This window comes from Pantherophis guttatus, chromosome 13 (genome assembly GCF_059756535.1).
Source record: "Pantherophis guttatus breed Tessera chromosome 13, ASM5975653v1, whole genome shotgun sequence".
NCBI lineage: Eukaryota > Metazoa > Chordata > Lepidosauria > Squamata > Colubridae > Pantherophis > Pantherophis guttatus.
Genome location: NC_142075.1, coordinates 22,617,970 through 22,631,998, shown reverse-complemented (window position 1 = coordinate 22,631,998; position 14,029 = coordinate 22,617,970). Strand labels below are relative to the sequence as shown.

Genomic DNA, 14,029 nt, shown 5'->3' with positions numbered 1-14,029 from the left:
CGTCTACTCGCAAAGACACAACCGTTGTGATGCATATTCCATGCTTACCTCTCTCAAAAGACTGTATCCCAGGGTTACCTACAGCAGCTGAGGGGAGTGACCTCTACAACCCTCAAAACTGCTCTGCTGGTGAATGTGATTGATGACACACTCTGGTGGGAGGGGGGAAACAGGTTCATAATTGGAGCGTAAATTACGTAGGGTCAGAGCTGGCTTCACTTGGGAACATGCGGACATGAAGCTCCTAATAAATAACTGGATTTCTTTTGAAGCTTGGCTCGAGACTCATAATTCGGGACCCTGACAGGTTGTTTGTAACTTTGCGTGGAGGCTGTTTCAAACGCGTCGTAATTCATAAAAAACGATGTTTCCCAAACCTGGTTCATGACACCTTTTCACAACATCACAAACCTTTTAGGAAGCGATGAACGTCCTCAGCCACTTTTCCATAACCATGGCGACCGCTTTGACTGATCTAGAGTCCCCTTGAATATTTGCTAAAAAGGTAGTTTAAAAAAATAGGTTGCCAGCTGAGACTTGGTACAACTTTTCTTTATTAAAAATAATTTACATCCGTTTAACATTTTATGCACAATTGTCAGCAAATTCAAACTTTTGTCTTTTCAGAGATCTATACAATACTTATGGGTGAACTGGAAACCATCGTAGACGGTTAATAATGGGCTTAGAAGGTGCAGTGGCTCGTGTGAGAATAATAGAATGCAGGTATTATTTTGCTGTGATATAATTGATTACATTTATAACTCTTCCCCCCCTAAGTTTGGTAACAATCTAATCAAGGGCTCAGTTGTGCTTCTTTTCAGAAGCCAAATCGAAGAGAGGAATGAGAAAAACCAGATACTTTTCCAGTTTTTGTGATTTTTGCCTTACTTGAAAATCCAAGATTATGGTAAAACTATGGATACTGGCCTTTTGGTTAAAATACACCGTGCACTGCCGATGTGAAAAGAATTCGGACAGGTGGTTTGGCTTCCAATTAATAGCACTACAGGTCTCCTATCCCAATGTCTAAATCATTATGCTTTTATTGGTTTAGAAAGGGATTTAATCCATGCAATTCTGCAGCTTTATTATATCGTTCAAAAGGTTTTTGAGGTCCTCCAGAGGTGAGGACCAGCATTTTCAGAAGCCACCTCATTCTCTTCTAAAGCTGTCTGAAATCTTTGAGATTTGGTCAGCTCAGGGCTTTCAGCTTTTTAAATAAATGAAAACTTACCAATGTCAGTCAGGAGCTCTATTGTGGTTCACACATTATGTCAATCTCGCATTCAATCTATTTATAGTCAGTTCTCCCCAGATGTTCATCGGAAATTAAAGTGTTTTTTTTTTTTTAAATAAAAAGGATAGGGTTGCAACTTCCAAAATATTATCTTTTGAATGTAAGAGGAAAAAGCGAAGCCATGTCAATGAGTTTGACCAAGGGTGGGCCACTATGGTTACTTTGGACTTCAACTCCCAGAATTCCTGAGCCAGCATGGCTCAGGAATTCTGGGAGTTGAAGTCCATAGCTCGTACAGTTCCCATAGTTGCCCGTTTCCAAGTTTGACCTAAAATATGGGTCATAATTTGGACTTGACTTTTGGAGACCTGCAATTGGACGGATTTTCTAACATCTATAGGCCAAAATCATTAGCCAGGAGGGGGTCACACATCATGTAGCAAGAACGGTCACCTGGGGTGGGTGGGCTGGAGGTGAAGCTGGTTATTTGAACCTACCCATTTGAAAGAATGTCAGATATCTGCACCTAGACACGGATGGAGGCCATTCATAGATGATGCTCGACTTCACATTACTGTCAGATTACTAAAAAGGTCAGCAGTGTCTCTCTCCCCAATTAGAAGTTCTGAAAGAAATGTGAAATTGGAAGTGCTGTTTTGGGGATTCCAAACTTGGCAACTTTAAGACTTGTGGACTTCAACTCCCAGCATGAGTGGCTGAGGAATTCTGGGACTTGGAAGTCCACGAGTCGTAAGGTTGCCAAGTTTGGTGACCTCTGGGTTAGGGGTCCGTGGGATATAAGGCACCCTGGTTTTTAGCATTTTACTTGGGAGGAGAGGAAAACAGTGCTTTGAACCTAATAATAATAATAAAGAAGATGCATGGAAGCTGGAAATAAATAATAATTTAGATACCAAAAGTGAGATATTCCTATTATTTTTTGCCATTTGTGATAATCAAGACAGAACTTCTAAGCATTTCATTGGAATCAGAGAAAATCATTCAATAATAAAGGAAAGTTACTGATGGTAAAACTATAAAGTGGCAAACGTAAGCACAGCTGATATGGTAGAAAAAAATATGGACTCAAGAAAAGATGTCTATGATTATAGCTTAAAGAGCTTGTTGGAAAAATAACTAGGGTTCAAATGGACTGAGCAGAAAGTTCCACAGACTTTTATTGCTGCCTCTGTAATCCGCATTTCTAATAATTTGGCCTCAAAAGAGAATCTAGTAAGTGTGCAGATTAATTTGTCTTTCAGAACTTCAGGATACTTTTAGCCATACAGAATTTACTAGAAGTAAATTATTCAATAACATGGGGTCTGTTTGGTTTAATCAAAAACCCAGGTCTATAAACAACTTAAGTAGAAAAGACTTTTCCAATGAGCTCAGGATATTTCCGCTAAAAGAAATCTCCTGTTAATAATAAACCAAAAATGGCTGTAAACATCTGGGGACTTAACAAATTCCTGCTCCTCAGAATAAAGTCACTACCGCTATCCCGAATAAAGTCTTTTTGGAAAGAACAGAATGACTGGAAGAAAACTTGGGAGAAGACTCATTTTATAAACCCACCGGTTTTGTTCACTGCACAAACTGAAGAGAAGAAACAGGAATTCTTCTCTGTTCTTCTAAGGAGCAGAGAACACTGCTCAGCTTCCTTTAACAGCCAAAGCCCAATTCAGGAAAGAAGGGTGACGATGTTTAAACAAAATAAATCAAATTAAATTCCATGATAGCTACTTGTCGGGACAGCTAGAGAGCCGGAGAGATCACTGCCAGCTTCTCTTTGGAAAACATCAATTCCCCCCCAATTGAATTTCAGTTTTGGAATTTTTCACAAAGCAAGATTTTTGCCCGGAGAGGATCTGGTCAGTGTCTGGGACCGATTCCCAGAAATTTCCACTTGATGAAGCCACTGCACCGTTCCACTTTTCTGGAAGGCACCAAATAGGGCAACTATGACAACGTTACGACTGGTGGATTCAACTCCATTAACAATTGAAGTTCACAGGCCATAAAGTTCTCATAGTTGCTCAGTCCTGAAATAAGGGGAAGGCTGGCTAAAAAAAGCATACCGAGTATTAAGCCTTCCCTAAACTTTCTAGTGGGTGGCCAATACCGAGAACTAGATCTAAGGGTGCTGGATTTTTCGGTTCGTTTTCGGAATCGGGGATCCTCCGAATTTTAAAACAAGGGACTCATACATCATTAAGCCATGTGCTATGCTCAAATCAAGAAACAGCATTAGGAAGTTAAAAGGTGGAAGGAAAAAGAAAGGAAGGGAGGAAAGAACTCAGGGAATCTGGCTTCAAATCTTCACAATTCAGTTTCGGGTTTTCACATAATTTATATACAAAATGGTCTAAGATGAACCCTCCCCCCCTCCCCTCATACTTACAGATCTCTTTTCACAACACAAAGACACGTCAATGTCTAACAACGTCAATAGCACCATTCGGAGTATTTTAAAATCCAGGAGGACCTCGCTGCGGCCACTACAACAATTTCACAATCTTTTACATCCATGAACAAAGTTATCTTGAGCACAATGGGGCTTGTCAGCAGTTCCAACGGGAGAGGAAGCCTCGGGCCGAGGCCTCAAGAGGCTGGCGGGCTCGGCAGTCCTCTGAGGTGGGAAAAGGGCTTTACAACAGCTTTACAACAGCCTCCGGACCATGTAGTTCAGCATGCCGCCGTGTTTGTACAAGGTGATTTCCACATCACTGTCAAACGAGGCAGCCACCTGGAATGCTTTGCCGGTACTCGTCTATGGCAGAACGAACAAAGAAAACAAAAGATGAAACTCACAGGTCAGTGCAAGAGTTTTGTCTTTTCCAGGGATTCGAAAATTTGGACCTGGGTTCCCATCAGTTTCTGCTGACTACACGGCAGGTAGTCCTCGACTTAAGACCACAATTCAGCTCCAAATTTATGTTGCTACGTGAAACGTTTGTTAAGTGAGTTTTGCCTCATTTTGTTTTGCCCTTTCTTGCCACAGTTGTTAAGTGAATCACTGCAGTTGTTAAGTTAGTTGACACGGTTGCTAAGGGAATCCGGCTTCCCCCATTGAATTTGTTTGTCAGAAAAGGGGATCATGTGACTCCAGGACACTGCAACCGTCGTAAATACGAGTCAGTTGCCAAGTGTCTGAATTTTGACCCTGGAGATGCTGCAAGGGTCATTAGTGTGAAAAACGGTCATAAGTCACTTTTTTCAATGCTGTTGTAACTTCATATGGTCAGTAAATGAACTGTTGTTCATTTACAAGGACTACCTGTACATGGAATTTGTGAACAACCTGTTGCTTCCAAAATAATATCATTCAATGAAGGAAATGTTGTAAATTCTCATCTAATTTCGTAAGATTAACTAAAAATACACTCACTTGCTCTGCGAGTAAGATGGGCGCCTCTAAATTTAATAAATATAAAGATGGTCAACTACTTGCTTATTTACTTTGTGTCTTATTTTATTTTTATTTTTCTCGCTCTTTTTCCCTCTTTTCTTATCAAAAAGGCTTAATATACATATAACGAAAGCAAACATTCCCAAATATCAAATATTGCACGCGGATACCTTTACACGCAGGGTGATTCCAGGCGACAACTCTTGAGGGAAGAAGATCGAAAACTGTTCTTTGCCAGTCAGGCCCAAAGACTGCGCGCTCTCCCCGGGGAGGAACTGAAGTGGGGCGATGCCCATGCCAATCAAGTGACCTTTGTGGATCTTCTCGTAGCTTTCGGCAATCACTGCTTTCACTCCCTGTGGGAGAAAAAAAAAAACAGTTCGATCCAATTCAGATACTGTCTAATTCAGCAGTATTTCTCTAATCCAGGAGTCTGAGTTTCAAGATGGAGAATCTGAGTTTTCTGGAAAGGCTAACAGCGAGGAGGAAAAATGGAAACATTTGGACCTCTATCCACTTTGAGCCTATTTGCAATATTGAGGATATGGTGTGGAGAGGATCCTGCTGGTTAAGAGAACCTGTCTCTGGGAATATTAGTGCCTCGTGGCACTGTACTAGACTCCAAAATATGAGCAACCATGTTTAAAAGAAATAGAGGAAAGAGATACCATATTTTTCGGAATATAAGACGGACCTTAGTTTTTGGGGAGGAAAATAAGAAAAAAGTTGATTGGCAGGTGGATTGGCCTCCCGGAATATCCCCAATCAGCTGTTCCCAGAGGTGAATTTTAGCAACAGGTTCCTTGGTTGTGAGCTCTGTGCCTTGCTCTTTTTTTTGGCTTGTTTTTCTGCCTCTGAAACTCCGTTTCAGAAAAAAACTGTTATCTGCCTCTGAAAGCCTCCGTTTGAAAAGCTGGGCGGGGTTACATTCGGAGTATAAGACGCACCCAGATTTTCACCCTCTTTTTGGGGGAAAAAGGTGCGTCTTATACTCTGAAAAACTCGGTAGTTAAAATTACATATATTCCTGCTCTTGCAATAAATTATAAATGCAGCAATTATTACAGCCTAACCCACTAGGATTATCTGGCCCATAAACAATTATTTACAATATTTACATTTAAGCTGTAAATTCAGAGTATGTTTTCTTTAAGTGGGGCTCCAATTTGTACAGGGCTTAGAGTCTCCTTATAAGATGGACAGTCTCTAAATATAATATATAAATAGATTTGCCCATTTTACAGTGATCAGTCATAGACTGTTGCTCAAGACGAGTTTGTATGTTTTCAAAAGAGAGACAGAGGAGCAATTTATGTTCTACAAAATGAAAGGGCAGTTTCCCCAAAGAAATCAAGCAGGGTGAAGTAATGAAGGCTTCCAGAACATAATGACGAGCATTTAAGTAAGAATGGAATACCAATAAAAATGGTCCTTTGGCAGCCCAGTCCCTTGAGCTGCCCAATCCGTATTTCTTGCCGGCCAAGATAATCAGAGGGATGTTTTCTTTCCGATACAACTCAGCAGCATCAAACACGTCCAGCTGCAATTAAGACAAAAGAGCCAGGTCATGAGATATTAATGGTGGTTAGATAACTGATAAGCTTCCTTGGAAGCTACATCCTCACCGTCTGTCCTGTTGGGAAGTGGATTGTTTTAGGAGCTGGCTTGCCGATGAATTTATTTAAAAGCTTGATGTTGGCAAAGGTCCCTCGTGTCATGACAGCATCGTTGCCCCGACGGGCCCCATAGGAGTTGAACTCACGGGGTGTGAGGCTAAAGGAGAGAGAGAGAGCGACCACTGAGGATATTCAGAGTGGATTGTGGGAAGGAGTTTCTGCATTCTCGTTGTTTGAAAGAGGGTTTCTTGCATACATGGGAATGCTGGTTATGATTGGAAAGTGAAGACACAATCTCAATTCTGTGAATAAATATTTGGCCCCAAGCCTTTTTTCCTAATTGTTTTCATCTTCCAACCCATTGCTTTGTATTAATTATACAATACACGTAGTCCTTGCTTAAAGACTGGTTGCTTAACGACCGTTCTAAGTTACGACAGACCCTCCCCCACCAAAAGGTACTTCCAACTCAATTTCTAAGTTCCGATGTCCCCATCACCATCATGGACTCACTTAACAATTGTGGCATTCCCTTAAAAACCAACTCAAAAAAAGAGGTCATAAAATAAGGCACAGTCATGTGCACCTGTTTAATGACTGCCACAACTCACAACCATCACTCTGGGCTCAATTATGGTCATAAGTCAAGGACCAGCTGTAACAGAATTCAGAATCTCATAAAGAGAAAGTTTATGGCAAATTCTGGTTTAAAAGGCTGAAGCGCATTTGGTTAATCCTATTTAGCAATTAAGGAGGCCTACTTTGTTCACTGCTGTCAGAAGACAGAAATTTCTGAGAATGAATCCCTCTCTTCTTCCTCCCCTTTTAAGACTCCCCCGGAGAGCCTTACCCCTTATTCATCAAATATCTCGCCGCAGCACTTCCCCTGGCAATGCTTCCAGCGGGTGAGACGTGATCGGTGGTGACCGAGTCTCCCAAATGCAACAAGATGTGAGCATTTTCAATGCACTGGAGGGGAGGCGGGTTTTTGGCCTGAAAAGAGACAAGACTGAGCATCTGGTGTGTTTTGAACAGACACTCCCACCTAACGCCAGCCTACTTACAAGCTTATCAAAAAAGGAAGGGCATCGGATGTAAGTAGACTTCGAGTCCCAGGTAAACAAAGTGGACTCCGGGGCTTCCAGAGAATTCCAACGCTTATTTCCTTTCTGGAAAACAAAAAGAACCATTTGCGTAAGAGATCAAAGAAACTTTAGTTTCTGGTCATCTCCTCCAGCTTTATACCCAAACGGTATAAAGCCTATCTCTAATTAAAAAAAGTGATAACGCTACCTCCATTTTTATTTTCAGTTCTTTAAACATGGATGCTATGACAAACTCCTCTTCGATCTGCTGAAGTTCTTCCCGAGAAGGCCAAATATCGTGCAGGAAGATATTTCCGCCATCCGAATTGACCCCTGTAAGAAATGTGATAATGGGGAAGATAACGGTCAGTCAGCCAAAGCCACTCAGAGAAAAGGAAAACAAGTAAGGAAAGTCCAAAAGGTTTCTTTATATGTTGAACACATGGCTCATAGATCAGGGGTCCCCAGCCCCCTATTTGTGGACCAACATTGGTCCGCGGCATGCCAGAAACTGGTCCGCGCAAATGAGCGAAGCCCCATCTGTGGGATGCAGGCAGCACATGAAACTACAGCCCCTCTGGTCTGTGGAAAAAACCCTCTCTCTCTATGGAACCGGTCCCTGGTGCCCAAAAGGTTTGGGGCCGTTGTCATAGATGGCACTTTTGAGAGCTTTTGTGAAGTCCTTGATGTTCTCCGAGCTAGGTTGTTTGCCTGCAGACGTTTCATTACCCGACTAGGTAACATCATCAGTGCTCTTGATGGTGATCGTCAAGTACTGATCATGTTATCTAGTTGGGTAATGAAGTATCTGCAAGAAAACAAACCGACAACATTAAAGACTCCACCCACGCTTCCACTATTCCATATTCTCCCTCTTTGGAGAGCTTTTTTCTCAGATGATGTTGGGATACAGATTTGATGGCATAGCAGCTGCTAACCAACCAGATTACTGTATATAATTGTCCAAAGAGCCCTATGGAACAGGACTTTCCGTCAAGAGAGCTCCCTATAACAGTGATGGCTAATCTTTTTGCCATCGCGTGCCAAAAGCCAGGGGAGTGCGGGGTGGCTGCGCACGTGTGTGCCCACACCCATAATTCTTTGCACCCTGGACCCCCGCGCAAGCATGCGTGATCCCCCCATGGTCCCCCTGCTTTTGGCATGTGATGGCACGGTGGGCCCGTTTTTCACCCTCCCCAGGCTCCAGAGGCTTTCTAGGAGCCTGGGGAGGGCGAAAACAGCCTCCCCCCCCCCCCCAGAGGCCGGAAACAGCCCATTTGCCGACTTCCGGTGGGCCCAGAAGGCCCGAAAATCAGCTGGTCAGCGTGCACATGTGTGCTGGAGCTGAGCTAGGGCAACAGTCGCGTGCCCACCAATATGGCTGGCACGCGTGCCATAGGTTCCCCATCACGGCCCTATAACAATATCACTTCGATGACAAATTCAAGCTAGACTCGGATTGTTGGGGGCAAGATGCTGACCCTGTAAACAGCTTAGAGAGGGCTGTAAAGTCCTATGTAAGTCTGAGTTCTATTGCTAGACGAATGCAAACGGTTACCTAGTGGCTCAGTCTGGAAATCAATATTCACAGTTCCCGCAATCGCGTAAGCAACAACCAGAGATGGAGAAGCCAGGTAATTGGCTCGGATGCAGCTGCAGAGGCGGCCTTCAAAGTTTTTGCTTCCAGACACGACGCCACACGCAACCAAGTCGCCCTGAACATGAAAAACGCAAAGAGAACAAAACGGGATTTTTTTCCCCCTCGATACTCTCATTCTCTTCTAAACTACTTCCTTGCTACTTGTTATTAAGCCCCAAAACTACTTAATTCTGCCAATTTTATTTGTATGTATTTATTGGCTGGTTGACTAAGGCAGGACTAGAACTCACTGTCACCTGGTTTCTAACCCGGTGAGTTAACCAGGGGGATTGCTAAAACAATCCTTTCTAGTTTTAAGGTCACTGGTGTCCCAGTTAAACAAGATCTGCTCTCCCCACCCACCGCTAGCAGCTTAACGAACAAGGACAAAATCTGTACCCCTTATTTACAATAAACATCCACCTATCAAAAGACGGCATTTCCAAAATGTAAACTCTATTCGGATAGCTCATGAAGTAAGGCTCACCTGTACAATTGCATTCTGAATGGCTTCCGGCAAAGGGGCAGTATTCCCCACACAGGTGGAACAGCCGTAGCCGATGACCTCAAACCTACAGGGAAAAGCAGGAAATTGTATTTCTGGATTCGGGATTCATTCACATTTTCCCTGCATTTCAATAAACGAGGCACACAGCTGGGGCTTCCAGGTGGAAATCGCTACGGCAGTGATTCTCAACTTTGGCCACGTTTAAGATGGGTGGACTTCAACTTCCAGCATGGCCCAGCTAGTGTGGCCACTGCCAAGAATTCTGAGAGTCAAAGTCCACTTACATGGAATTGGAGAAAACTAGTCTGAAGGGAAAAGACTCCGCTCAGTGGTAAGACAACCCCTACAGGGTCATTAATGGGCATCTTCAATTTAAATTTAAAAAATAAAAAGCAAATGGAATCTTCTCTGCTTAAGACTAAGACACAGGGCGGTGCAAAGCCTGTGAAAACGCAACACAAATATTAAGGGCAAAGAAAGTAGTACCCAAGTTTATTGAGGTATGGTAATACACCGCTGGAGCTGAGATAATGGGTGACCATTCCACTGCCCGGCGACAGGCTGGTTCTTATGTACGGTTTCACAGCCAGACCAGCTTCAGTGGCTTTTTTAGCCAATAAACCTAACGGAAAAGGGAAAATGCTGTTACAATAATGCCATTGACTGCCTTTTTTCCTTTTTGCAAATGGAAGATGACTGGTCCTTGCACTTTTGACCAACCCTCGCATTTACAACCATCGCAGCATCCCCACAGTCACGTTTGGCGCTGGACAACTGGCGTGCGTTTATCCCAGGGTCACGTGATCGCCATTTGTGACCGTCCCCCGTCGGCGTCCCATAAGCAAAGCCACGGAGATAGCCAGATTTGCTTAACAACGGTCACAATTCGCTTTGCCAACGGCAGTGATTCCCTCAACTGCTGTGGCCAGGAAGGTCATAAATTTCAGGGGGAACTCCCTTAAACCACCGCTGTGCTTAGCAATGGAAAGTCTGCTCCTGATTGTGGTCGTACGTCGAGGACTATCTGCCTAACAGCATGATGTAGAATATTCAAGAGAAGACCCCCTACCTGCTCCTAGCATTGCAGAGGGATTGCAGTTGTTGGTACAGCTGATGACAGCAGCAATGACGACTGAGCCGTGAGCCAGCTGGTACTCGTTGCCTTCGTATTCGACAGGAATGACCTGGCACTGCTTCTCGGCAGAAATCTGAAAGCCTCTGAAGCCAACCTAGGTGATCAAATAGTGGTTGCAGAATCAACCACACGATCCTAACTGTTGGGAAGTTAAGAAGGGAGACACCAGAACGCCTGGGCCCATACAGGTTTTGATGTTACACAGTCAAACCTTTAAACAAAAAGACCATGAATGGTTTAATTTGGATTGGAAATTCTACATCGCCTACTTTGGTTATGATGGGTTTTGGAGAAGCAGTTAATGGCCAATTCTCAATGTTCGGTCATAAATAAAAGGGCTACCTTAAGAAGAACATACTTCCTGCATCTATTTTACTCAAATCTGAAAAGCTGCATTCTAGAGCAGTGTTTCTCAAACTCAGACCACTTTAAGATAGGCAGACTTCAACTCCCAGAATTCTTGGCCACTTTAAGATAGGCGGACTTCCACTCCCAGAATTCTGGGACATGAAGTCCACCTATCTTCAAGTGTCTAAGGTTGAGAAATACTTCTCTAGATAGTCCTTATAATCTTCAAAACATCCCGACTGATAGGAAATGCCCTTCAATATCCAGAGGGGAATTTTTCTGCCAAGATTTAAAAACAGCCAGATGGACTTTCAAACCGTACCTACCTTTTCACTTAAGCATGCTTGGAAGTCGCTCTTCATGTTGGTTACAGCCACTCTATCTTGGGCCCTTTTCGGACCGCTTACATACGGCGTTATAGAACCCAGGTTTATATGTATTATCTGATGGGGGGAAAACGCTTAGTTGTTACTTCACAACTGACACTGTTACGTTGATGCTTGGTTTTTAAAACAAGCCAAAAGCAAGAATAATTAGTATATATACTGACAAACATTTCTGAGGACAAATTGGCATTAAAAAAAAAAAGGCAGCATCTTGAATTCCATAGAATTATGATTTGTATATTATTGGCAACACACATGCTTTAAATCAACCTCTTAAATACTGACATTTATTCAAAATTCCAAGTGGTATTCAAGTATCAAAAAGAAATGTATTCCCATTTGGACAATTCACTGGAGGTTACTAAAGAGCACATTTGTTTGAAAAGAAAGAGTGTAAAATGCCTTGATCTAAAGCAATGGCTATTTTTGGGTGGTGCGTTAAAAAATGCCTTTGAATAAAAAAGCAAATATTAAAAAAAAAAAAAAAGGCACAGCAAAATTTAACAATAACTTTGAAAAAGGCTGGCTCGGTTTGTGCTTACTTGAGAATATTCAGGTTCCTTAGCAGAATCCTGGTAATTTCTAAACAGTTTCACAGTTTTAAGATACGTCTCCATGGACTTGAGTTTGGCGTCGTCACAGCCTATGAGAAAAATTCAAAAAGTCTGATCCTATCTCCAAAGATTGAGAAACTCATTATGCTGCTTTAGCCAACCAAATCTCCTCCTACGGTGGGTGTCAATCTTACCTGTATGCTTTAAGTGCTTTAATGTTACATCATCTACAGGGAAAAAGCTCAGAATTGCACCATATTCAGGACACATGTTTGCAATGGTGGTGCGGTCCCCAATGGACAGCTGAGAAACGCCGGGGCCAAAGAATTCCACAAATTTTCCAGATACCCCTGCTTGTCTTAGTTGCTATGGGGGGAGAGAGAAAAAAGAACCCTCCAGTGTCATATGTAGGGCAAGGGGAAATTTTACAGGATGTTTTTTAAAAAAATAGTTAGTGGTTTCGAAAAGGAGAATCCATCAGACTTATCCCTCTTCTAACCAGCAATTGAGATTTGCAATCTTTTTTTGATGATTTCCGGAAAAAAATGTCCTTACTCGGTGTACAAACAACAGAACAGCTGTAATGTAACCAAACTGCAATTACAGGGTTAACACTCATCTGATAACCATAGTAAATACAAGGCCACCTGGAGGCAGAAACCTCATACTTCTTCCCTAACAGAAAGGTCAGATTAAATCTTACTACAGCGACAACGTCTGCTTACCAAAAGCTGTTCTACAACGTCCCAGAGGCAACTGCTCCTTTATCCAGCTAAGCAGTAATAAGTGTGGGAAGAACACTGAATGTTTGGCAAGAATGACTGCTTTAGTACACATTGGGCTGCCGAGTCATGAAGCTGGCAGGGCATCTGTTATCTGTCTGACACCAAGTGTTGAGGGTTTGCAAAAATAATTTGCCAACCGCATTGCTGCTGAGAAATCTACAGCTTTTTATTTTGTTTTAATAAAGGAGAATATTTGTAGCTCAGGGTTGACATGGTGCTCTCTGAACTTGTTTTCGTAACGTCATCAGTGCTAATAAGGAGTGCTGTTTGCTGTCAGTTTATATTCTGGTGTCTTGCCTGTCTGTGTGGGTGAGGGCAGTCTTAAGAGATTCATGCAAAAGAGACAGTCAATCAGCCCAAAAGAGAAAGAGACTCCATCACCTCTCCACCAGCAATCAGCACTCATATCAGCATAGATTAACGCGAAGGTTAACTTCAGACTCACAATCAAGTAAGCAATACCCCATTCAAGAAACTGCAAAAGAGCCATCAGTAAAAAAGCCCAACCCAACCCTAAGACAGCCCCTCACCCACAGAGACAGGCAAAGACACCAGAATATAAACCGACAGCAAACAACACTCCTTAGTTAACACGGATGACGTTACCTAGTTGGGTAATGAAACGTCCGCAAGAAAACAAGCAAGCTCAGAGAGCACCAAGGACCCCTTTATTTCGTTTATTTAGGAGATTGATACGGCCACCCATCCTGCAGCTCACAACGCTGGGTTTTACTTTTGCTGGCTGCTTGTACGTGACCACCCTGCCTCTTTGACCCTTAAGAGAGCTCTGACGTACCTTCGTAATGCTCAGGACTACGTCGATGGATGTCGCAAGTGAGCTGGCCGACCCGGTCAGTTCACACCCAACCACCTCGGGCAAAGTGAGGGTGATGGGGAGGCCCAGCATGACCGCTTCCGTTTCAATTCCGCCCATACCTAGATGGGGCAAGAAGAGCATTGAACAGCTTATTGAAAGACGGAGGTGTTCCACTGTGTTGAAATCATTATCCGCGCTCTCTTTGTTTAAAAGTGTTTAAAATAGGCTGAGCTGAAAATTCAGTATTGTTCTAAATTCATGCTTGGAAGACATGCGCCTTAGATGAAACAGAAAGAGAGTGAATCTTTAGGCGGGTAAACTTAACATTTTTCATCTTTAGCAAAAGAAATTGCATCTGGACATGATTTTCTTCCTGCATGTGGCTTTTGGCTACGTGCCTGAATAAAGTATACCATATATACCACCCCAAGGATTTTATTTGAGGCTACATTATATCAATACCCATTTTTACAGTATTTCCCCTCATGATATAAACAGGTATAT

The 14,029-nt window shown here is 42.8% G+C and overlaps 1 protein-coding gene across 1 annotated transcript in view; it reads right to left on the bottom strand.

Moving 5' to 3' along the window:
• Positions 1-536: 536 nt before the first annotated feature.
• Positions 537-14,029, bottom strand: part of IREB2 (iron responsive element binding protein 2) — a 22,226-nt gene continuing 8,733 nt past the window's right edge. Inside the window, exons 8-22 of the mRNA XM_034409516.3 lie at positions 13,505-13,644; positions 12,118-12,289; positions 11,912-12,012; positions 11,310-11,426; positions 10,570-10,729; positions 9,987-10,122; positions 9,480-9,564; positions 8,912-9,068; positions 7,562-7,686; positions 7,333-7,437; positions 7,119-7,261; positions 6,278-6,425; positions 6,070-6,192; positions 4,823-5,008; positions 537-4,013 (exon numbers count right to left, since the gene is read on the bottom strand). Of these exons, the coding sequence (XP_034265407.2) occupies positions 3,903-4,013; positions 4,823-5,008; positions 6,070-6,192; positions 6,278-6,425; positions 7,119-7,261; positions 7,333-7,437; positions 7,562-7,686; positions 8,912-9,068; positions 9,480-9,564; positions 9,987-10,122; positions 10,570-10,729; positions 11,310-11,426; positions 11,912-12,012; positions 12,118-12,289; positions 13,505-13,644 (2,009 nt within the window). The 3' untranslated portion in view covers positions 537-3,902. The remainder of the gene's footprint in view (positions 4,014-4,822; positions 5,009-6,069; positions 6,193-6,277; positions 6,426-7,118; positions 7,262-7,332; positions 7,438-7,561; positions 7,687-8,911; positions 9,069-9,479; positions 9,565-9,986; positions 10,123-10,569; positions 10,730-11,309; positions 11,427-11,911; positions 12,013-12,117; positions 12,290-13,504; positions 13,645-14,029) is intronic.